Source organism: Salmo trutta, chromosome 5, assembly GCF_901001165.1.
Source record: "Salmo trutta chromosome 5, fSalTru1.1, whole genome shotgun sequence".
NCBI lineage: Eukaryota > Metazoa > Chordata > Actinopteri > Salmoniformes > Salmonidae > Salmo > Salmo trutta.
Window position 1 is genome coordinate 9,257,764 of NC_042961.1, and position 25,509 is coordinate 9,283,272.

General features: G+C 45.0%; 1 protein-coding gene across 4 annotated transcripts in view; it reads left to right on the plus strand.

Moving 5' to 3' along the window:
- slc8a1b (solute carrier family 8 member 1b) overlaps positions 1 to 25,509 on the plus strand; it is a 178,172-nt gene that overhangs the window by 106,678 nt on the left and 45,985 nt on the right. For 2 of the 4 annotated variants that reach the window (XM_029752413.1, XM_029752414.1), the window contains exon 3: positions 21,885 to 21,991. The exons of 1 other annotated variant lie outside the window; for it this stretch is intronic. In XM_029752413.1, the coding sequence (XP_029608273.1) occupies positions 21,885 to 21,991 (107 nt within the window). Of the gene's footprint in view, positions 1 to 21,884; positions 21,992 to 22,403; positions 22,508 to 25,509 lie in introns of all 4 variants that reach the window. One more of the 4 variants, XM_029752415.1, reaches the window with a different exon arrangement.

Below are 25,509 nucleotides of genomic sequence, written 5' to 3' on the forward strand. Positions count from 1 at the left end.
GAGGAGAGGAGGGGAGATGTAAGGACAGAAGAGAAGAGGGGAGATGTAAGGAGAGGAGAGGAGGGGAGATGTAAGGAGAGGAGAGGAGGGGAGATGTAAGGACAGGAGAGGAGCAGAGGGGAGGTGTAAGGACAGGAGAGGAGCAGAGGGGAGGTGTAAGGACAGGAGAAGAGAAGAGGGGAGATGTAAGGAGAGGAGAGGAAAGGACATATAAGGAGAGGAGAGGAGCAGAGATGTTAGGAGAGTAGACGAGACGAGAGGAGAGGACATGTACAGTAAGGAGAGAAAAAAGGAGAGGAGAGGAGAGGTGGGGTCAATATCTATAGGCTTGCAGAAGCAGCTCTCACTGACAGCCGTCAGTCCTCTTAACAGGCTTCACACACAATCTGTGCAGAGAGCTCTTCTCCCTCTGACTTGTTTCCTCTCCCTCCATCCTTCCCTCCCTTCTTCTGTCTTTCACTCTCTCCCTCTCTCACTTCCATTTGCCCCCCCCCCTTCTCGTGCCATATCTCTCGCCCCTTCCTCTGTATTGTATAACAGTGTTGATGTGTTGAACATCATTCTGTCAGTAGTCGACATGTAAGAATCATGAGAGGGGAGGGGGACCATGTGCTGTGAAGCTTTAACAACTGTATCACGCAACGCAACAGACTGTGTCTTAACCCCCGACTGTATCTCTGCCACTATGTTGTGTTTCCATCCAACTCTGTGACTGCCTGACTGACTGCCTGACTGACTGACTGCCTGACTGACTGCCTGCCTGACTGACTGCCTGACTGACTGCCTGACTGCCTGACTGCCTGCCTGACTGCCTGACTGACTGACTGCCTGACTGCCTGACTGACTGACTGACTGCCTGACTGACTGAATGCCTGACTGCCTGACTGACTGCCTGACTGCCTGACTGACTGCCTGACTGACTGCCTGACTGCCTGACTGACTGACTGCCTGACTGACTGACTGACTGCCTGACTGACTGCCTGACTGCCTGACTGACTGCCTGCCTGACTGCCTGACTGACTGACTGCCTGACTGACTGCCTGACTGACTGCCTGACTGCCTGACTGACTGCCTGCCTGACTGCCTGACTGACTGCCTGACTGACTGACTGCCTGACTGCCTGACTGACTGACTGACTGCCTGACTGACTGAATGCCTGACTGCCTGACTGACTGCCTGACTGACTGCCTGACTGACTGCCTGACTGCCTGACTGACTGACTGCCTGACTGACTGACTGACTGCCTGCCTGACTGCCTGACTGACTGCCTGCCTGACTGCCTGACTGACTGCCTGACTGACTGCCTGACTGACTGACTGCCTGACTGACTGACTGCCTGACCTGACTGCCTGCCTGACTGCCTGACTGACTGCCTGACTGACTGACTGCCTGACTGCCTGACTGCCTGACTGACTGACTGCCTGACTGACTGACTGCCTGACTGACTGACTGACTGCCTGACTGACTGCCTGACTGCCTGACTGACTGCCTGACTGACTGCCCATGCACGGCTTATCGGCAGTATCATGCAAATTCCTACTCAATCAATAGCAAACAGAGTTAGTGTAGTCTATTCTGGGATGGCTAACTAGATTTCATTCCCATTATGTATGGAGTTAGCCTAGGTCTCCTCTATTGCTTTTCCTTTCAGGAATTATCTAAAGGAACTGGGAACATCAGCTTTTCCTTGTTTTCCTTGTTTTCCTAAAAGGCCCATCGGTGCTTTTGCAGCTATTCAGCAGGAACTCCACTCCATTATTCCAGCCATTGGCCTCGCACATGAAAGAACTCTAATTCCATCTGAACAGATAAGGTCTGACTTAGAAATGTACGCCTTTCCTACCCACTTGGTATTCAGACTTGGTGGTATTCAGACTTATCGTATGCAGGAGTGTAACAGGCTTTGCAGGCATGGATCCCTTGTGTGAGGAATAAATTATATTCAACTGTTGAAAATCCTCCCACTTTCTGGCCAACAGAATTTCTCGTGGAGGTATCATTCAATAGGGTTTACTGTACATTAATCTATAGCCATCCCTTTAAATAAGGTGTTTCTTTAATGAGCATTTTCTCGACAGGCTCACTAGAATATACAGAGAGAAGGTTCAGAATACTATAATATACAGAGAGAAGGTTCAGAATAGTAGAATATACAGAGAGAAGGTTCAGAATACTATAATATACAGAGAGAAGGTTCAGAATACTAGAATATACAGAGAGAAGTTTCAGAATAGTAGAATATACAGAGAGAAGTTTCAGAATACTATAATATACAGAGAGAAGGTTCAGAATACTAGAATATACAGAGAGAAGGTTCAGAATAGTAGAATATACAGAGAGAAGGTTCAGAATACTATAATATACAGAGAGAAGGTTCAGAATACTAGAATATACAGAGAGAAGTTTCAGAATAGTAGAATATACAGAGAGAAGTTTCAGAATACTATAATATACAGAGAGAAGGTTCAGAATACTAGAATATACAGAGAGAAGGTTCAGAATACTAGAATATACAGAGAGAAGGTTCAGAATACTAGAATATACAGAGAGAAGTTTCAGAATACTAGAATATACAGAGAGAAGTTTCAGAATACTATAATATACAGAGAGAAGGTTCAGAATACTAGAATATACAGAGAGAAGGTTCAGAATACTAGAATATACAGAGAGAAGGTTCAGAATAGAAAGGCTCAATGAAAGAAGCCATGTAAATACACTCATATTCATCTCCTTTACAGCACCAAGTGGAAGATTTAAAAATACTCTGATCTTCTATATTATTTAGGGTTAGGAAAGTATTTATGAATAATAAAAAACAGGTTTGGAGAGCCTTTATGCACAAAATATATTGGTGAATCAAAAATACAGTGGTTTTATTCATCCTGAAAGTTGTCATATTCAAGTTCATCCATGAAATATTGGAAGGTGAGAAAAGTATAGAATAGGGGTTGAACAATGGTCCTATAAATCTACCCTAATAATCCTCACAATGGACTGTGATGACAATGGTCCTATAAATCTACCCTAATAATCCTCACAATGGACTGTGATGACAATGGTCCTATAAATCTACCCTAATAATCCTCACAATGGACTGTGATGACAATGGTCCTATAAATCTACCCTAATAATCCTCACAATGGACTGTGATGACAATGGTCCTATAAATCTACCCTAATAATCCTCACAATGGACTGTGATGACAATGGTCCTATAAATCTACCCTAATAATCCTCACAATGGACTGTGATGACAATGGTCCTATAAATCTACCCTAATAATCCTCACAATGGACTGTGATGACAATGGTCCTATAAATCTACCCTAATAATCCTCACAATGGACTGTGATGACAATGGTCCTATAAATCTACCCTAATAATCCTCACAATGGACTGTGATGACAATGGTCCTATAAATCTACCCTAATAATCCTCACAATGGACTGTGATATAACAATGGTCCTATAAATCTACCCTAATAATCCTCACAATGGACTGTGATGACAATGGTCCTATAAATCTACCCTAATAATCCTCACAATGGACTGTGATGACAATGGTCCAGTCATCTTTGAACTGAGCATCAGACTCCAGGTTTAAACTGCTAAATCTGGTCTGTGTTCCATGATGATTGAAATAGGATACATGTCTCAACTCAATACGTTAACCTAATATGACCACTATTGCTAGTGATCCTGAACAACCACATGAACGTGACAGAGGAAACGAAGGTCAACTAACGATGTAATGGAATGATGCAAAATGTGAGGAAACTGAGGCTAAAGTTCTAAATGTATGTTGGTATAATTGACAGTGGCTACTGACAGTGGCTAGTATTTAACACAATACACTGAAAGGTCTGGGCATTTACTGTAATTAAAACATTCTAGAAATCAATATGAAGTCAACTTTGGCACTATACTGTCATATGCGTATGGCTACAGAAACCAATAGCTTGGGTATCTGCAAGTTGTATGGCCAGCATTTCATAAACTACACTGTGGAAAAGGTGATATGTTGATATGCTTTAGTTTACTGCCGTGTGACTGGTGTCATATTTGTCTCCAGCGATCATAAGATAAAATATATATAAAACAATTGTCATTTATATTTACATTCCCTTTATCCAAACGGCTCACTCAGTTACCTAGTGCTTATTAATAGCTCTAATCAGTAGCTCTTATCAATAGCTCTTATCAATAGCTCTAATCAGTAGCTCTAATCAATAGCTCTTATCAATAGCTCTTATCAAGTTGTAAATGACAGTTCTTGGGGAATGGTGTTATTTCTATCTGAAAAGAAAGTAGATAGTATTCCACTTGGAACCGACAGGTTGCTCGACCTTATTCTTCATTTCATCACGCATAAAGGTGGTGGAATTATGAGTGAATTAGGTAAAGGTCAGAATACGGCGTATCTGTAGACACACCTGCTCCACAGCTTCATTTATTCCATCTCCACCCCAAACAAATAGCTGGTGAATAGCAGGCTATTCTCATGCTTAACTTCAAGGTCAGAATACACGTAGAGAGAAAGGTGCATAAAATGGAATTCCATTCCACTTACGCACGCTTAACTCTGGTCGGAATTCCCTCCAGTGAGATCAATACCTGGAGTAGGATTGGATAGCACTCTGCTCTGGTCTCTCTGTTTCTCTAGTTAGATTGGATAGCACTCTGCTCTGGTCTCTCTGTTTCTCTAGTTAGATTGGATAGCACTCTGCTCTGGTCTCTCTGTTTCTCTAGTTAGATTGGATAACACTCTGCTCTGGTCTCTCTGTTCCTCTAGTTAGATTGGATAGCACTCTGCTCTGGTCTCTGTTTCTCTAGTTAGATTGGATAGCACTCTGCTCTGGTCTCTCTGTTTCTCTAGTTAGATTGGATAACACTCTGCTCTGGTCTCTGTTTCTCTAGTTAGATTGGATAGCACTCTGCTCTGGTCTCTCTGTTTCTCTAGTTAGATTGGATAGCACTCTGCTCTGGTCTCTCTGTTTCTCTAGTTAGATTGGATAGCACTCTGCTCTGGTCTCTCTGTTTCTCTAGTTAGATTGGATAGCACTCTGCTCTGGTCTCTCTGTTCCTCTAGTTAGATTGGATAGCACTCTGCTCTGGTCTCTCTGTTTCTCTAGTTAGATTGGATAGCACTCTGCTCTGGTCTCTCTGTTTCTCTAGTTAGATTGGATAGCACTCTGCTCTGGTCTCTGTTTCTCTAGTTAGATTGGATAGCACTCTGCTCTGGTCTCTCTGTTTCTCTAGTTAGATTGGATAGCACTCTGCTCTGGTCTCTCTGTTTCTCTAGTTAGATTGGATAGCACTCTGCTCTGGTCTCTCTGTTTCTCTAGTTAGATTGGATAGCACTCTGCTCTGGTCTCTCTGTTCCTCTAGTTAGATTGGATAGCACTCTGCTCTGGTCTCTCTGTTTCTCTAGTTAGATTGGATAGCACTCTGCTCTGGTCTCTCTGTTTCTCTAGTTAGATTGGATAGCACTCTGCTCTGGTCTCTCTGTTTCTCTAGTTAGATTGGATAGCACTCTGCTCTGGTCTCTCTGTTTCTCTAGTTAGATTGGATAGCACTCTGCTCTGGTCTCTCTGTTTCTCTAGTTAGATTGGATAGCACTCTGCTCTGGTCTCTCTGTTTCTCTAGTTAGATTGGATAGCACTCTGCTCTGGTCTCTCTGTTCCTCTAGTTAGATTGGATAGCACTCTGCTCTGGTCTCTCTGTTTCTCTAGTTAGATTGGATAGCACTCTGCTCTGGTCTCTCTGTTTCTCTAGTTAGATTGGATAGCACTCTGCTCTGGTCTCTGTTTCTCTAGTTAGATTGGATAGCACTCTGCTCTGGTCTCTCTGTTTCTCTAGTTAGATTGGATAGCACTCTGCTCTGGTCTCTGTTTCTCTAGTTAGATTGGATAGCACTCTGCTCTGGTCTCTCTGTTTCTCTAGTTAGATTGGATAGCACTCTGCTCTGGTCTCTGTTTCTCTAGTTAGATTGGATAGCACTCTGCTCTGGTCTCTCTGTTTCTCTAGTAAGATTGGATAGCACTCTGCTCTGGTCTCTGTTTCTCTAGTTAGATTGGATAGCACTCTGCTCTGGTCTCTGTTTCTCTAGTAAGATTGGATAGCACTCTGCTCTGGTCTCTGTTCCTCTAGTTAGATTGGATAGCACTCTGCTCTGGTCTCTCTGTTTCTCTAGTTAGATTGGATAGCACTCTGCTCTGGTCTCTGTTTCTCTAGTTAGATTGGATAACACTCTGCTCTGGTCTCTCTGTTTCTCTAGTTAGATTGGATAGCACTCTGCTCTGGTCTCTCTGTTTCTCTAGTTAGATTGGATAGCACTCTGCTCTGGTCTCTCTGTTTCTCTAGTTAGATTGGATAGCACTCTGCTCTGGTCTCTGTTTCTCTAGTTAGATTGGATAGCACTCTGCTCTGGTCTCTCTGTTTCTCTAGTTAGATTGGATAGCACTCTGCTCTGGTCTCTCTGTTCCTCTAGTTAGATTGGATAGCACTCTGCTCTGGTCTCTGTTTCTCTAGTAAGATTGGATAGCACTCTGCTCTGGTCTCTGTTCCTCTAGTTAGATTGGATAGCACTCTGCTCTGGTCTCTCTGTTTCTCTAGTTAGATTGGATAGCACTCTGCTCTGGTCTCTGTTTCTCTAGTTAGATTGGATAACACTCTGCTCTGGTCTCTCTGTTTCTCTAGTTAGATTGGATAGCACTCTGCTCTGGTCTCTCTGTTTCTCTAGTTAGATTGGATAGCACTCTGCTCTGGTCTCTCTGTTTCTCTAGTTAGATTGGATAGCACTCTGCTCTGGTCTCTGTTTCTCTAGTTAGATTGGATAGCACTCTGCTCTGGTCTCTCTGTTTCTCTAGTTAGATTGGATAGCACTCTGCTCTGGTCTCTCTGTTCCTCTAGTTAGATTGGATAGCACTCTGCTCTGGTCTCTGTTTCTCTAGTTAGATTGGATAGCACTCTGCTCTGGTCTCTCTGTTTCTCTAGTTAGATTGGATAGCACTCTGCTCTGGTCTCTCTGTTTCTCTAGTTAGATTGGATAGCACTCTGCTCTGGTCTCTGTTTCTCTAGTTAGATTGGATAGCACTCTGCTCTGGTCTCTCTGTTTCTCTAGTTAGATTGGATAGCACTCTGCTCTGGTCTCTGTTTCTCTAGTTAGATTGGATAGCACTCTGCTCTGGTCTCTCTGTTTCTCTAGTTAGATTGGATAGCACTCTGCTCTGGTCTCTCTGTTTCTCTAGTTAGATTGGATAGCACTCTGCTCTGGTCTCTGTTTCTCTAGTTAGATTGGATTGCACTCTGCTCTGGTCTCTGTTTCTCTAGTTAGATTGGATAACACTCTGCTCTGGTCTCTCTGTTTCTCTAGTTAGATTGGATAGCACTCTGCTCTGGTCTCTGTTTCTCTAGTTAGATTGGATAGCACTCTGCTCTGGTCTCTCTGTTTCTCTAGTTAGATTGGATAGCACTCTGCTCTGGTCTCTCTGTTTCTCTAGTTAGATTGGATAGCACTCTGCTCTGGTCTCTGTTTCTCTAGTTAGATTGGATAGCACTCTGCTCTGGTCTCTGTTTCTCTAGTTAGATTGGATAGCACTCTGCTCTGGTCTCTGTTTCTCTAGTTAGATTGCTTGTCAATACCCAGATAATTGATTTGTGCTTGTTTTTCCAGCATGGCCGGCCATATTGGCCTGCAGCGGCTGATGAAGCATGTGTGTGTTCTGTAATGCCAGCGTCACAAGAAATGAGAGCCTAGTGTGTGTGTGTGTGTGTGTGTGTATGTGTGTAGACAGGTTGAATAATGGCTGACTGTTTTCCACTCTTTGCTCTATTTTCTCTCCGTGATTCAATCAGCCAGTGTCTGTCTATTGGTGTTCCCTCCATCCCCCTGCTTTCATGCATCAGCCACTGCTGTAGCTCCAGTCATTCTAGACTTTACATCCCTCTATACTGCACAGCACCTCAGTCCAGACCTCACCTTACTGTGGGACAGACAGGCAGAAAGGTCAGCTAGGGACAGTTTATTACAAGTCCTTTCCTGTCATATGGGGCTGTTATACTGCAGTCTCTTCTTGAGGACTAGTATTCAGTGACTCATGTAGGAAACAAGAGACAGTAAAATAGGAGGAAATGAATGAAACTGTGGTCAAAGTATTAACTGATTGGACTAACCAGAGCCCTGCTTCTGATGATTTAACCGACCCCCCGTTCCCTCCTCCCTCCCTCCCCTAACTGCGGTTTCGACCGGCCGCTGCTGCCCCAGCTGCCGTTGATGTGTAGGAGAGCTCTGGCATTGACCCAGTAGCCAGTAAAGTTGTCATTTCCCTCCAACAGAAGAAGTGCTCCGTTCAGCACAAAAGCCCAGTGCTGCTCAGAATCCTAAACAGACATCAATTAGTTGACTTACAAAACCCTGCTGTTAAAACTACTGTACTTTCTCTCTGATTCCACTTTCCCGTCCTCTCGTTCTCCACTCCGCTCGTTGTCTCTCGCGCACTCCACACCTCTCTTTCTCTCTCTCCCCTCTCTCTCTCTCTCTCTCTCTCTTGTTCTCTCTTGTTCTCTCTTGTTATCTCTCTCTTTCCCTCTCTCTCTCCCTCTCTTGTTCTCTCTCTCTCTCTCGTTATCTCTATCTATCTCTCTCTCTTTCTTATTCTCTCTCTCTCCCGCACTTGTTCTCTCTCTCTCTCTCTCTCTCGTTATCTATCTCTCTCTCTCCCTCTCTTGTTCTCTCTCTCTCTCTCTCTCTCTCTCTCTCTCTCTCTCTCTCTCTCTCGTTATCTCTCCCTCCCTCTCTCTCTCTCTCTCTGTCTCTCCCTCTCTTGTTCTCTCTCTCTCTCGTTATCTCTCCCTCTCTCGTTATCTCTCTCTCTCTCTCTCTTATTCTCTCTCTTTCGTCTCATGGCATGACTGTGTGAGAATCCATAGTCCCATTTGGGAGACTTAGGGCTAAATTAAATGTAACTAGCCAAGTATTGTCTTTTCTAGAGAAAAAAGCACAGAGTAGCACCATTTGTCTCCCCATCTCATGATCATTATTTCCTGGAGGCCTTCTCTGTCACGGGTTGTGGGGGTGAAGCAGGGCAGGAGATTATATGTATACATTCATCCTGGAAAATTTGGATGAGGACACAAATAGGGTAGCTATGGGGGGAACTAATCTGAGGATTCCAAATGGATTTCTGGCACTGCCGGGTCCATCTAATGATTTTACACAGCCAGTTGGGATCAAGAGGTCTGACATGCACACAGGCACACACAGTGCATACACACGGACACACACAATACACTTGTACACACACACACACTTGCGGTCAAACACGCACACAGCATGTCAGTCCTAAGGGTGACGGGTACAAATTTGCTGGTTTCAATGATAATAAGCCGTGTAATGCTGGACTGTTCTATTTTGGCCTGTGTGTGTGTGGATGCTAGTCAGGCGCAGTGCTGATTCTAGGGAGGAGTTGTTGCCATATTGGCGGCCGTGTGCCCAAATGCCCGAGACAATTTAACAAACTCCTTTGGGACTGTGGATGAGAAATCACCAATGGTCCTGGTTGGCTTATTTACATTTTATAGAAGTATTACACTGGTTCCGTAACAGTAATTGAACCAATGGCAGTCTCATCTTTCACAATTTATTCACTTCTATTGGGACATGTATGCAGCAGGCCTACACAGCAGACCATCTCAGCTCCTTGGGTTGGTTGGATCGATACAACCAGTAGTCCCTCTCTGTGTCCATGTTGTGTTTCATTTACGTGTCTGCTCAGAGTGACCATGGTGTTTTCTGTAAGGTTCCATACGAGAACGTCCTCCGTCCTTCCTTCTGTCCAGGGCTCATGTCGTCTGCTCTGTTCTGCTCTGACCTACTTGGCCTTATGATGGTTGATGCCAACTGATGATGTTTAATTGGTAGGCCCAGAATGGGTCCCAATGATACGCAGTCAGAGAATTCACCTGATCTGGGACCACATCGACAGACATTTCTTACTGTCTCTCCTTTGATTAAAAAAAGAGAGACCGTTGGGCCCCTGGAGCTCTGTTTTACCCTTTAGGGCCACAGTTGGTCCTGGCTAGGGCCAAGTTTTATTTTCCTGGGAATGAAAAAACTCCTCTTCCCCTAACTATGTCCATAAACCACTGTTGGCTTTACTCATAATAGTTTACCTTGACTACAATGACAGGAATACAGTATCTGTCTAAAAACAGGACATGGCATGACATGACTCGACAGGACATGACATGACTCGACATCTCCAGCTGGTATTGCCAGCTGGAGATGTGTTGTGTTACATTGGTAGAGATGTGTTGTGTTACATTGGTAGAGATGTGTTATGTTACATTGGTAGAGATGTGTTGTGTTACATTGGTAGAGATGTGTTGTGTTACATTGGTAGAGATGTGTTGTGTTACATTGGTAGAGATGTGTTATGTTACATTGGTAGAGATGTGTTATGTTACGTTGGTAGAGATGTGTTGTGTTGCATTGGTAGAGATGTGTTATGTTACATTGGTAGAGATGTGTTGTGTTACATTGGTAGAGATGTGTTGTGTTACATTGGTAGAGATGTGTTGTGTTACATTGGTAGAGATGTGTGTGTTAAATTGGTAGAGATGTGTTGTGTTACATTGGTAGAGCTGTGTTGTGTTACATTGGTAGAGATGTGTTGTGTTACATTGGTAGAGATGTGTTGTGTTACGTTGGTAGAGATGTGTTGTGTTGCATTGGTAGAGATGTGTTATGTTACATTGGTAGAGATGTGTTATGTTACATTGGTAGAGACGTGTTATGTTACATTGGTAGAGATGGGTTGTGTTACGTTGGTAGAGATGTGTTGTGTTACATTGGTAGAGATGTGTTATGTTACATTGGTAGAGATGTGTTGTGTTACATTGGTAGAGATGTGTTATGTTACATTGGTAGAGATGTGTTGTGTTGCATTGGTAGAGATGTGTTGTGTTACGTTGGTAGAGATGTGTTGTGTTGCATTGGTAGAGATGTGTTGTGTTACATTGGTAGAGATCTGTTGTGTTACGTTGGTAGAGATGTGTTATGTTACATTGGTAGAGATGTGTTATGTTACATTGGTAGAGATCTGTTGTGTTACGTTGGTAGAGATGTGTTATGTTACATTGGTAGAGATCTGTTGTGTTACGTTGGTAGAGATGTGTTGTGTTACATTGGTAGAGATGTGTTGTGTTACATTGGTAGAGATGTGTTATGTTACATTGGTAGAGATGTGTTGTGTTACATTGGTAGAGATGTGTTATGTTACATTGTGAGTTGGTTAAGTAGGGATGTCACCTTGACCGTGTCAGAGCAGAGCAGTAGACAGACATGGAGCCCCCGGGCCTCTTCCAGTTCCATATGTTATAACTGGACTCCTAGTCATCCTGTCAGCTGAAACATTAGCACAATATACGAGCACCTCGCCCTGTACAGACAGTCCCAGCCAGCCCATATGCAGTCCAGCTATTCAGCTGCCTTCTCTACACCCAGCCAGGGAAAACTTGAGTTACTATTGGCCGACGGAGCCAATCTCAACTCTGGAGATGTGTGCTCTCCTTGTAAAAGCTTTCAGGATGATGATCAAGGTGATTGACTTGGACTACAGTAAATGTGCTGGTGGTTGATCAGTTTAACACTATCGCACCCTGGTGTTGAGGAGGAGTATGGAGGGGCGACACTGTGGGGATGGCTGGGGTTGACTTTTAGAGGAGGACAGAGACTGGATTGATGCATTAGATGTGTGTTGTAAAAGTGGGACAGCAAACGTTTATGTAAGGCTCTGATTAGGGATTCAGCAGGCCACAAGCATTTCCCACAAGCCCCTGCTCTAACAAGGCTTTCCACTCAGGGAAATGTTGAACTGTTAGCACTAAAATCTGAACAAGTGAACCGTTTCTTCACAACTAGACGAGGACTTTTTCCTAAGTAAGTCTGCATAAAGCAGACACATTCAGATAACCAGCCTTCAAACAAGTTCCCTGGGAATTCATTAAACTGCACTGTTGGAGCAAAATACTTTATTCAAAATCAGATTTTCTGTGTGATAAAACCATAATCACAAAGGCTCTTAATATTGAGGTCTAATGAAACAAATACACAGATTCAATCCCAGCCGGTGTCTGGGGCTTTTAAACACTGATTGGAAACCTGTGTGTGTGGGTGCGTGCATGCGAGTGGGATAAGGAGATCATTTTTGTGCGTGTGTGTGTTCTGCGGCTTACATGGGAGCTGACCTGTCTTAGACAGTCAGCTCTGCTGGCCGGCCTGTTCACCTCCTGGCTGGTCATGTTACAGCTGATGTTGTAAACACTTTGATCTGGGGACTCCCTGGGATCCTCTCTCTCTCCGGGATACAACTCCATATTAGGAGAGAAGGAGAGAGAGAGAGAGAGAGAGAGAGACAGAGACAAAAAGAGAGAGAGGAGGGAGAGAGAGGAATCCTTCTGGTTCTGGCCACCTTTAAACACAAATTGTAGTGATTAGGCCTTGTCATAAACCTGAGGACAGACAGATATGGGAGTTTTCACTGGCAGAATGGTTCTCCATGACACAGGATGAGGCTGGGTCTGACGCATCATGTTCTGTAAATATACAGTCTGGGTCATGTTCAGAGACCGAGGAGAAACTACCTCCCAAAGAGAGGAAAGTTCATAAAAGTTAATAGACTGGTTCCTTATCATACACAGACTCCATCATTAATATTCTCTAACAGTCATAGAGACAGAAATATAGACACACAGGCAGACAGGCAGATTGGACTCAAGACATGAAGCAGCCATCTATAAGGATGAGAAGTCTAAAAACAGACCTTTGAAAAAACCCGCCAGTGACTGAGAAATGACCATCTGCTCTGAGAAAGGAAGGATGCTCATTTAGCCTCCTGAATAAGTGAAGAATTTCTAAAAACAGAGATGCAGTCGGTTTCACATGATAATACGTCTACTTCAATATTAGAAGACTATTTATATCTATCATATTGTCTAATCGGTTTCTCTAATGGTCATATGCCATAATCATTTCAGGGACTTTTTAGGCCTTGCTTTTCAGTATTGATCTGCACATTGCTGTTCCATTACTGTGGGCCTTTTTTCCCAGTTTCTTTCTTAGTGTTTTTTCCGCAGTTTGACAATATTGTCATGAGTCTTGTCCTGGAGGCAGAGATTTCCCCTTAGATACGCCAGCTGCAAAGTCAAAATTGGCTATATTGTAAAAATGTATGAAAACAAAAATGTTATTTTGGGATTTCATTTAAGGTTAGGGTTAACAGTGTGGTTAAGGTTTGGGTTAAGGTAATGGGTTAGGTTTAAAATCAGATTATATGACTTTGTGGCTGTGCCAGCGAGTGACCACTCTGCAGAGCTGCCTCCAGAACAAGATTCATGATGTAAAATGCTAACCTGCATTATTTCCGGGTAGAATGATCCTCAAATGCTCAAAGCAACATCCTGGCACTACAATTGTCAGTAGAAAACGAATAGAAGCCAAAGTCTTTTAGGCCTTAAAGGGGAAACCGAGCTGGAGACATTGCTATCAATGGGGTAACTTGTTGCGATTGCCAGTTAAAAACTAGCAATGTTTCTGTCGGCCTGTGCCTGAGAGAGCTGTGGTTTTTGTCCATGGTTACGATACAGAGTGATTATTAGACTAGATGTGTCTTTTGAAACTGCACATGAAAACAGACCACCCCCACACTCACACTCACACTTTGCACCCACGCTAACACACACACATACACACACATACACACACACATACACAAACACGCCTTTGTTTTGTCTGAATCTAAAATCCGCCCACCCACAATCTGCTTGCACAAACACAAACATTTAATGGATTTGCCGCCCCAAAGGCCAATCCTTATGAAAACAAAGCTACTTGTTGGTGGGTTTCGTTAGATGAGGATTGGTGTATGTTTTATTACTGGGCCATTAAATTGTCTCTGTAAACCACAGTACCAGTACCAGGACCTGGTGTCGTCAACGTGACGGAACGCTGTGTAGACTAGGTGAAAAGTCTGAGGAACACTATTCTGACACACTGCATTTTCCCAGCTTAAAAAATGTGTTCCCTTCTAACCTGAATTTTCCGATCCAAATACGTCCCGTTCTGTTGTGTGTTTTATTGCTTCCTGTGTGTGACAGGGGAAACTCCTAGCTCCTGCATGCTGCCTGCATGCTGCCTGCTAACGCTCATAGCACCATGGCAACAAGCTGGACAAGCCACAGGGCCTCTCTCTCTCTCCCTCTCTCTCTCACTCTCTGCTTTCTCTCCCTCTCTCTCTCTGCTCTCTCTCCCTCTCTCCCCTTCTCTCTCTCTCTGCTCTCTCTCCCTCTCTCCCCTTCTCTCTCTCTTTGCTCTCTCTTTCTCTCTGCTCTCTCTCCCACTCTTTATCTCTGGTCTCTCTTTATCTCTTTCCCCACTCTCTCTTTCTCTCTCTCCCACTCTCTTTCTCTCTTTCATTCTCTCTCCCTGTTCACTGCTCTCTCTGCTCTCTTTCTGCTCTCTCTCTATTTGGCGAGAGCTGTGATTTACTGTACAGTTGGATTGGTGTGTGGTAGCATCATTTGTATTAGTGTTTCATCAGCATAGTGTACTGTTAGCTACTGTATCATAGGTTGTTTTCTAAGTGTTGTGAGGCTGTTAATGATAGTACTTGGTTTGGCTAGTCTACCAGTGGTTTGAGGTAAAGCAGTGAGGCTCTGTGGGTTTTGTAAGTCTAGCTTTGTAGGTACTGTCTGTGTGGTATGTCTGTCTGTGTGGTATGTCTGTCTGTGTGGTATGTCTGTCTGTGTGGTATGTTTGTCTGTGTGGTATGTTTGTCTGTGTGGTATGTCTGTCTGTGTGGTATGTCTGTCTGTGTGGTATGTCTGTCTGTGGGGTATGTCTGTCTGTGTGGTATGTCTGTCTTGTGTGGTATGTCTGTCTGTGTGGTATGTCTGTCTGTGTGGTATGTCTGTCTGTGTGGTATGTCTGTCTGTGGGGTATGTCTGTCTGTGTGGTATGTCTGTCTGTGTGGTATGTCTGTCTGTGTGGTATGTCTGTCTGTGTGGTATGTTTGTCTGTGTGGTATGTCTGTCTGTGTGGTATGTCTGTCTGTGGGGTATGTCTGTCTGTGTGAGCTAGTTTGAAGTCCTCTCCTTCCGTTAGCTGGTTTTTGAGTCCATTTCCATCTCTCCCATTAGGCATGTGAGGAGATGTCAGCTGGCGTCCCTTTAGCCCAATGCTGAGTTGAAAAGCACCTCTATGTGTGTGTGTGTGTGTGTGTGTGTGGGTGTGTGTGGGTGTGTGTGGTGTGTGTGTGTGTGTGTGTGTGTGTGTGTGTGTGTGTGTGTGTGTGTGTGTGTGTGTGTGTGTGTGTGTGTGTGTGTGTGTGTGTGTGTGTGTGTGTGTCGATGCGAGTCACACTCTTTACAGGGCATATTCCTTAGACACTAGTGTCTCCCGGACGCGATGCTATGATATTAACACTGTAGGCTCTTTGTAGGAAGAAGCCTTTAGATTGAGTAACCTTTTACTGCAGTGGGTTAAATCAGGTTCACACACAGTGAGGTTCTTGGTGGTCTTAACCAAATCTACTTTGAAACTAAAGTATCCACAGTGAGGTTCTTGGTGGTCTTAACCAAATCTACTTTGAAACTAAAGTATCCACAGTGAGGTTCTTGGTGGTCTTAACCAAATCTACTTTGAAACTAAAGTATCCACAGTGAGGTTCTTGGTGGTCTTAACCAAATCTACTTTGAAACTAAAGTATCCACAGTGAGGTTCTTGGTAGTCTTAACCAAATCTACTTTGAAACTAAAGTATCCACGTCACACACGGTGAGGTTCTTGGTGGTCTTAACCAAATCTACTTTGAAACTAAAGTATCCACAGTGAGGTTCTTGGTAGTCTTAACCAAATCTACTTTGAAACTAAAGTATCCACAGTGAGGTTCTTGGTGGTCTTAACCAAATCTACTTTGAAACTAAAGTATCCACAGTGAGGTTCTTGGTAGTCTTAACCAAATCTACTTTGAAACTAAAGTATCCACCTCACACACATAGTAATGGACTTAAAACAATAAGACACCTGTACCATGTCAGATATAGAGTTGAAATGTATTCAATTTTTAGTTTGAATCCCAATATTACACTTTATATACATCACAGATGACTGAAATATAACTAAACCATTTGACATACTGGATTTTAGATTTTTTTTTAAAACAATGTTTATAAATTATGAAATTATGAAAAATATTAATAACATTCCACCCATGAGGCCTCTAGAGTGCGATTTGGCACAGGAAATGGCCACCATCAAAAACCGCTCCCGAGGATAGTGTGAGAGGATTATTTTCAAAATCTCACCCTAACCCAAACCCGTACTTTTTCCCTAACCCTAACCTTAACCCTAACCTTAACCCAAAAACCTAACCCAAAACGTAACCCTAGCTCCTAACCCTAAAATGAACCCTAGCTCCTAACCCTAAACCTAATTCTAACCCTAATTCTAACCTTACCCTTAAACCTAATTCTAACCCTAATTCTAACCTTAACCCTAAACCTCCTAGAAATAGAATTTGACCTTGTGGGGACCAACAAAATCTCCCCAGTTGGTCACATTTTTGTTTGTTTACTGTTCTTGTGGGGACTTCTGGGCCTCACAAGAATAGTTAAACACATCCACACACACACTCAAACTTACAAACACTCAGCCAAAAGGGACTAGGGGTTAGCTTAGCGCTGCACACACACAGATCTATCCTATTCTCTCCTAACCTAGTTGTGTACTATACTGTGGCAGCCCAGAACCATTTTGCCAAGATCTGGAAACAATCTACACTAGAGCTGTTTTGGTGGCCAAACACTGCATTGCTGTGACAACCCAGGGATGTACTGTAGAGTGCATTAAGTTGTCATTGAAAGGAATGAGTTAAAAGCCTTTCGCTTACTTATTAACCCACAGATTGGGTTTCTCTGTGGCTGGGTGGTGTGTGCTGCGTAGGAGAGAATCATGACAGTTTTAAGGCTGTGACTCGATGTACTTTCCACCTCTCCTCCCAAGTGACACCAGTGACAGATTGGCCATAGAATCAATCCCTGCAACAGATGGATTTTCACTATTCAATAAATTTTGATATGCCAGACAAATAACATACTAGATCACTGAAAATACAGTGTCTGTGAATAAAAGTGGAAAAGAGGTATGGCAGAGAGAGAGAGAGAGAGAGAGAGAGAGAGAGAGAGAGAGAGAGAGAGAGAGCGAGAGAAAGAGAGAGAGAGAGAGAGAGAGAGAGAGAGAGAGAGAGAGAGAGAGAGAGAGAGAGAGAGAGAGAGAGAGAGAGAGAGAGAGAGAGAGAGAGAGAGAGAGAGAGAGAGAGAGAGAGAGCGAGAGAAAGAGAGAGAGAGAGAGAGAGAGAGAGAGAGAGAGAGAGAGAGAGAGAGAGAGAGAGAGAGAGAGAGAGAGAGAGAGAGAGAGAGAGAGAGAGACCACAATGTTTATACTGGTCACATAAACTAACAGCTGTGAAGACATTGTAATTTAAAGACTAAATCACAGCCTCTCTCTCTTTCACTACATCCTATGCTGCCTCTCTCAAGGGGCATTTCATACAGCTGGTTCTAGACCCTGACTACTGATATGTACAGCATATGAGTGGTAAATTATTGTAATGCCTGTGAAACGGTGAAGGTGAGGGAAGAGCCATTTTCTGAAGGTCTCCCCTGCCAGGCGCTTTGTGATTCCAGGCTGACTGTACTGTAGTCCCAGTGAGGGACCAATCAAACTGTAAGGACATCTGTGATTTGATTTGCCTCTGAGTCTCAAAGCCTTCCCAACATGAACAGAGGGCACATACACACAGCCAGCGTGATTTCACCGATTTTACGATGTTTATAAAGCACAGGGTCAACATGAAATATTATTTCTCTGTGTGGATTCTGTGGACCAGCTTATCGTATACAGAGTTCCTGTCTGCCTCAGGGTCCATGTCATTAGTACTACAGTATATCACCACTGGTCACTCCTGGACCAATAGGAAGAGATTAGGCCCTGGTCCAAATCTGTAACCAATAGCTACTGCCCTTCCTGATAACAGCCTATTGACTCTGTCCAAGACCGCTGCCAAAACCAACACGGGGACTTACTCAAGCCTTTGATTAATCAAGAAAGAGGTCAACAGTTTGATTCTGTCACATTGGATTCATTGTGAAATGTAATCCGTTGTCTCCCTTTACAAGAGTTGGCAGTGGTGTGTTCTGTGGGTATTGTTAAGGAGAGGAAGTACTTCAATGTTTGAGGGGAGAGGGGGGTCACTTAGTGTTGGGGCGAGGGAGGTTATTGGGAGGTGTTACGGATGCCATGGGGTGGAGCTGGGATCGTTATGGGGCGAGGGAGGTTATTGGGAGGTGTTACAGATGCCATGGGGTGGAGCTGGGATCGTTATGGGGCGAGGGAGGTTATTGGGAGGTGTTACAGATGCCATGGGGTGGAGCTGGGATCGTTATGTGGCGAGGGAGGTTATTGGGAGGTGTTACAGATGCCATGGGGTGGAGCTGGGATCGTTATGGGGCGAGGGAGGTTATTGGGAGGTGTTACGGATGCCATGGGGTGGAGCTGGGATCGTTATGGGGCGAGGGAGGTTATTGGGAGGTGTTACGGATGCCATGGGGTGGAGCTGGGATCGTTATGGGGCGAGGGAGGTTATTGGGAGGTGTTACAGATGCCATGGGGTGGAGCTGGGATCGTTATGGGGCGAGGGAGGTTATTGGGAGGTGTTACAGATGCCATGGGGTGGAGCTGGGATCGTTATGGGGCGAGGGAGGTTATTGGGAGGTGTTACAGATGCCATGGGGTGGAGCTGGGATCGTTATGGGGCGAGGGAGGTTATGGGAGGTGTTACAGATGCCATGGGGTGGAGCTGGGATCGTTATGGGGCGAGGGAGGTTATTGTGAGGTGTTACAGATGCCATGGGGTGGAGCTGGGATCGTTATGGGGCGAGGGAGGTTATTGTGAGGTGTTACGGATGCCATGGGGTGGAGCTGGGATCGTTATGGGGCGAGGGAGGTTATTGGGAGGTGTTACGGATGCCATGGGGTGGAGCTGGGATCGTTATGGGGCGAGGGAGGTTATTGGGAGGTGTTACAGATGCCATGGGGTGGAGCTGGGATCGTTATGGGGCGAGGGAGATTATTGGGAGGTGTTACAGATGCCATGGGGTGGAGCTGGGATCGTTATGGGGCGAGGGAGATTATTGGGAGGTGTTACAGATGCCATGGGGTGGAGCTGGGATCGTTATGTGGCGAGGGAGGTTATTGGGAGGTGTTAAGGATGTGTTTTGGATTCGTTTGATTGGTTATAGAGCAGAAGGGAGTATCTGGATGTCTGGATGTTGGGGAAAATGTCCAGCAAGGAGAGGTTTATTAGAGTAACAGGACAATTCAGGGCCTTGCAGAGGGAAACAGAGTGAGGGATTTCACGCCATTGTCGATGGAGAGGAGGTAGGAGGAGGTCAGAGGAAGGGAGGAGGGGGTCAGAAGAGAGGGATGAGGGGGTCAGACGGCAGGGAGGAGAGGGTCAGGGAGATGGAGGGGGTCAGACTAGAGGGGGTCAGAGGGGAGGGAGGAGATGGTCAGAAGGGAGGGAGGAGTGGGTCAGACTAGAGGGGTTCAGAGGGGAGGGAGGAGGGGGTCAGACGGCAGGGAGGAGAGGGTCAGGGAGATGGAGGAGGGGGTCAGAGGGGAGGGAGGAGGGGGTCAGATGGGGAGGGAGGAGGGGGTCAGACGGCAGGGAGGAGAGGGTCAGGGAGATGGAGGGGGTCAGACTGGATGGGTTCAGAGGGGAGGGAGGAGGGGGTCAGACTGGAGGGATTCAGAGGGGAGGGAGGAGGGGGTCAGATGGGGAGGGAGGAGGGGGTCAGACTGGAGGGGTTCAGAGGGGAGGGAGGAGGGGGTCAGACGGCAGGGAGGAGAGGGTCAGGGAGATGAAGGAGGGGGTCAGAGGGGAGGGAGGAGGGGGTCAGACGGCAGGGAGGAGAGGGTCAGGGAGATGGAGGGGGTCAGACTGGAGGGGTTCAGAGGGGAGGGAGGAGGGGGTCAGATGGGGAGGGAGGAGGGGGTCAGACTGGAGGGGTTCAGAGGGGAGGGAGGAGGGGGTCAGATGGGGAGGGAGGAGGGGGTCAGACTGGAGGGGTTCAGAGGGGAGGGGGTCAGACTGGAGGGGTTCAGAGGGGAGGGGGTCAGATGGGGAGGGAGGAGGGGGTCAGACTGGAGGGGTTCAGAGGGGAGGGGGTCAGATGGGGAGGGAGTAGATGGTCAGAGGGGAAGGAGGAAGGGGTCAGAAGGGAGGGAGGAGGGGGTCAGAGAGGAGGGAGAAGGGGGTCAGAGAAGATGGAGAAGGGGGTCAGAGAAGATGGAGAAGGCGGTCAGATGGGGAGTAAGAAATACAGATACAAATTAAAATGGTTGTCCTTCAGCATTTCAGCCTCAACATTAATATGCAACACCCAGAATCACACACTCCCACACACCCAATGAATAATAAGCAGTACTTTACATTTTAGGGGATATGCTGCATTTAAAGCAGGTGAATGTAGTGCTATGGGGGTCAGGGCTGTTTTCTCAGTAAACAACACAGAGTCTTACGGTCAGTACACTTCCAGCCTATACAGACAACACTACAGGGCTGTTTTCTCAGTAAACAACACAGAGTCTTACGGTCAGTACACACCCAGCCTATACAGACAACACTACAGGGCTGTTTTCTCAGTAAACAACACAGAGTCTTACGGTCAGTACACACCCAGCCTATACAGACAACACTACAGGGCTGTTTTCTCAGTAAACAACACAGAGTCTTACGGTCAGTACACACCCAGCCTATACAGACAACACTACAGGGCTGTTTTCTCAGTAAACAACAGAGTCTTACGGTCAGTACACACCCAGCCTATACAGACAACACTACAGGGCTGTTTTCTCAGTAAACAACACAGAGTCTTACGGTCAGTACACACCCAGCCTATACAGACAACACTACAGGGCTGTTTTCTCAGTAAACAACAGAGTCTTACGGTCAGTACACACCCAGCCTATACAGACAACACTACAGGTAGATGGAGTTAGATGGCTATCCCTTTCAGTATGTTTTTTGGATGTAAACAAAACATACACTGCAAAGTCTCTTTAAAAGACAGGGTGACTTTGGGGGCGGTTGCACCAAGCGAACAGTTGGTGTAACTGTAATGTTTGGGTCTCTGTTTTTGCAGGTAAATGTATGGTGTTTGCTTTTAGATCAGTGAGTGGTGTGGTGGTGATGTGTTAGAATAACTATGAAATGATTAACAGTGTGACCTCTTGTGAAGAGAGGTGTTTTGCCTACAGCACAGTATCTCACAATAGTCAGTACCTGACGCTCCACTTCAACAGATGTGTGTGTGTGTGTGTGTGTGTGTGTGTGTGTGTGTGTGTGTGTGTGTGTGTGTGTGTGTGTGTGTGTGTGTGTGTGTGTGTGTGTGTGTGTGTGTGTGTGTGTGTGTGTGTGTGTGTGTTCGTGTGTAGCAGGAATTTAAACAGTCAATATCATCATAAAGTGTGATGAGAGATTAGGCAGAGTGCTGTCAGAATGGGATCGCTTGGTTTGAGCGTGATACATTATTGTGATGTTAGTCCTTCGAGTTACATTTTTCCGTTCATTGATCAAAACACAGAAAATCATCTCGGTTTTCTACTCATCGTCCTCTACACCTGTTGTCTTTCAGATGTCAGCGTGATTTGTCTGCCTGCTGCCTGCCTCTGTTCGGTTCTGTTCTCTCTCCGTTTCCTCCTTTTATACTCCGACCTGTCGTTTCCTCACTGTCTCTTCCTTCTCTTCTCTTCTTTTCCTCCTTCAGCAAAATGATCAAGGTCAGAATCGTTGACGACGAGGAGTATGAGAAAAACAAGACCTTCTACTTGGAGATGGGAGAGCCTCGCCTGATGGAGACCAATGACAGTAAAGGTGGGGAGATAGTCCTGGGGGGTACAGGTCGGGGGGTCAAACCCCTCTACCCTGACCTCTGACCCTGGGCCCGGCGTCCGCTGCACTGCACTACACTGCATGTTCACACCAGCAGGGGGCACCAGGAGGAGTCTGCTGTGTAGAGTTCATATCACCACAGGACAGAGTAGGACTGCCAGTTACACACACCAAGCAGCGGGCTCCTCTCCCACTCAGTGTGCCCTCAGCAGAAGTGAACGTGCAGCGGCCCACCTCGTGTCACCACCACCTCTCATTCCCACGACTGGTCAAGTGGGTGTGTGTGTGATTGTGTGATTGTGCGTGTGTGTCCTTGTGCCTGTGCTTATGTGTGTGTGTGTGTTTAACATACATGGTTCCAACTCCCCTACGTTGTTGTTTTGTGTCCCTGCAGGAAGACCATAGCCATTAAAATACTTGACCGTGAGGTGTATGATAAACACAGCTACTTCACCCTAGAGCTGCAGACGCCACAATGGAGAAGGAGAGGCTGGACAGGTGTGAGAGAGCTGACCAACTAAACACAGTGGAGTCGGAGCTCACTGGGCTCCTCTCCTCTTGTCTTTTATCCTCTCCTCCTTTACTTTGTTACTTTCTCCCTCGCTTTTCTGTTCTAATCTGTTCTCCTCCACCTCCAAAGTCTCTATTTGACTCAGTGTACTCGCACCTTTCCTCCCTCGCTCTCTCCCTCCTGGCTAACTGCTATTCTCACTTTGCTCAACTTCCTGGGTCCAATGGCCTTAACAATTCACGCCTACAAAAACAATGCTTGTCCAACTCTGTCCTCAAGGGCCCTAGTGCATTAGTGGACATGTGCTTGACTAAAATGTTGCATTCTGATGATAGGATATTTATAGGATATCCTTCCCACCAAGTTTCTCTATCCCATATTCATCAGCAGGAATGACAGAAGAAAAAGTGGAGATAATGGTAGATATTAGATTGTTTTGCTCCTGGCCAAAAGTGTGTGTGTGTGTGTGTGTGTGTGTGTGTGTGTGTGTGTGTGTGTGTGTGTGTGTGTGTGTGTGTGTGTGTGTGTGTCTGTGTGTGTGTGTGTGTGTGTCTGTGTGTGTGTGTGTGTGTGCGTGCTCCACTCAGTTTGTCCTTAGTACCTCACAAAAACCCTTTTAGTTTCAATCTCAACTCTGAAACATTAATAACTGGTCCACCCCTAACTGTTTCTCCGTCATTTATGGATATGAAATGTTCCTTGTAATGTCACTCGCGATTTATCTGTTAATAACTCCACGTTTACGATACAACCCGATAGAGATTTACGATGCACTGATCAAAGAGTGAGGTTTAATAAAACATAAATACAGGATGAAGATCAAAAAAAGGACCCCCCCCCCATCCTCAGGATCCACGACAACCTGACTACCCATAAAAGAAGATCAAAGTCTCGATCAGTCTAACGATGCCAGATCCTTGAGAAAATACCATTCCATGGAAGCAATTTAATCTCTGCTTTCTCTGGAGTGAAGCTTTAAAATAGTTTATTTTACAACAGGAGGAATATGATTCAACCTGTTAGCACAAAAGCGCTGCCGTAAACAGTGATGCTAAAGTATTTCCTGTGTGTTTTAGTGTCGTCGTCGTAGAAGCTGGTGACTGCTGGGAGTTTTATGATCAAGCCTATTGGTCCCTCTAATGTCCCTCTGTCCTGCTGATTAAGCCCACCAGGTTACCCTCTAATGTCCCTTCTGTCCATCTGATTAAACCCACCAGGTTACCCTCTAATGCCCCTTCTGTCCTTCTGATTAAACCCACCAGGTTACCCTCTAATGTCCCTTCTGTCCTTCTGATTAAACCCACCAGGTTACCCTCTAATGTCCCTTCTGTCCTTCTGATTAAACCCACCAGGTTACCCTCTAATGTCCCTTCTGTCCATCTGATTAAACCCACCAGGTTACCCTCTAATGTCCCTTCTGTCCTTCTGATTAAACCCACCAGGTTACCCTCTAATGCCCCTTCTGTCCTTCTGATTAAACCCACCAGGTTACCCTATAATGTCTCTTCCCACTTCCCAGCCTCCTCTGCTATGTGGTGATTATTGACCCTGGTTTCCCAGTCATGTCCTGTTATAGTCTATTAACTAGGCAGCAGTGTGAGGGCCGAAGGCAGGAGGGGGTGGCGGGAGGGCTGTAACAGACCACAGTAATGGCCACATATTCTGTGGACTAATTATTATATTATAACGTTATCATTTACAAGCGCGGAGTCTGTAACTACCGCTGAACCAGCTCAGGGCTGCTGAAATCAATTCCTAATATAACAGTCAGCATGCTTGAGTTATGCTCCCCTGGAATGAGAAAAACTGCAAAAACAATCTGTTCTCATCCTAGCTGCATTGGATATATATATGTGTGTGTGTGTGTGTGTGTGACTGTGCGTGTGACTGTGCGTGTGACTGTGCGTGTCTGAGTGTGTGTGTGTTTTTATTTATTATCATAATGTTTTATTATTTAACCTTTATTTAACTAGGCAAGTCAGCTAAGAACAAATCTTTATTTACAATGACGGCCTACCAAAAGGCAAAAGGCCTCCTGCGGGGACGGGGGCTGGGATTAAAAATAAAAAATAAACAAAGAAATATAGGACAAAACACAAAACATCACCACAAGAGAGACACAACACTACATAAAGAGAGACACAACACTACATAAAGAGAGACACAACACTACATAAAGAGAGACACAACACTACATAAGAGAGACACAACACTACATAAAGAGAGACACAACACTACATAAAGAGAGACACAACACTACATAAAGAGAGACACAACACTACATAAAGAGAGACACAACACTACATAAAGAGAGACACAACACTACATAAAGAGAGACACAACACTACATAAAGAGAGACACAACACTACATAAAGAGAGAGACAACACTACATAAAGAGAGACAACACTACATAAAGAGAGACACAACACTACATAAAGAGAGACACAACACTACATAAAGAGAGACACAACACTACATAAAGAGAGACACAACACTACATAAAGAGAGACACAACACTACATAAAGAGAGACACAACACTACATAAAGAGAGACAACACTACATAAAGAGAGACACAACACTACATAAAGAGAGACACAACACTACATAAAGAGAGACACAACACTACATAAAGAGAGACACAACACTACATAAAGAGAGACACAACACTACATAAAGAGAGACACAACACTACATAAAGAGAGACACAACACTACATAAAGAGAGACACAACACTACATAAAGAGAGACACAACACTACATAAAGAGAGACACAACACTACATAAAGAGAGACACAACACTACATAAAGAGAGACACAACACTACATAAAGAGAGACACAACACTACATAAAGAGAGACACAACACTACATAAAGAGAGAGACAACACTACATAAAGAGAGAGACACAACACTACGTAAAGAGAGACACAACACTACATAAAGAGAGACACAACACTACATAAAGAGAGAGACAACACTACATAAA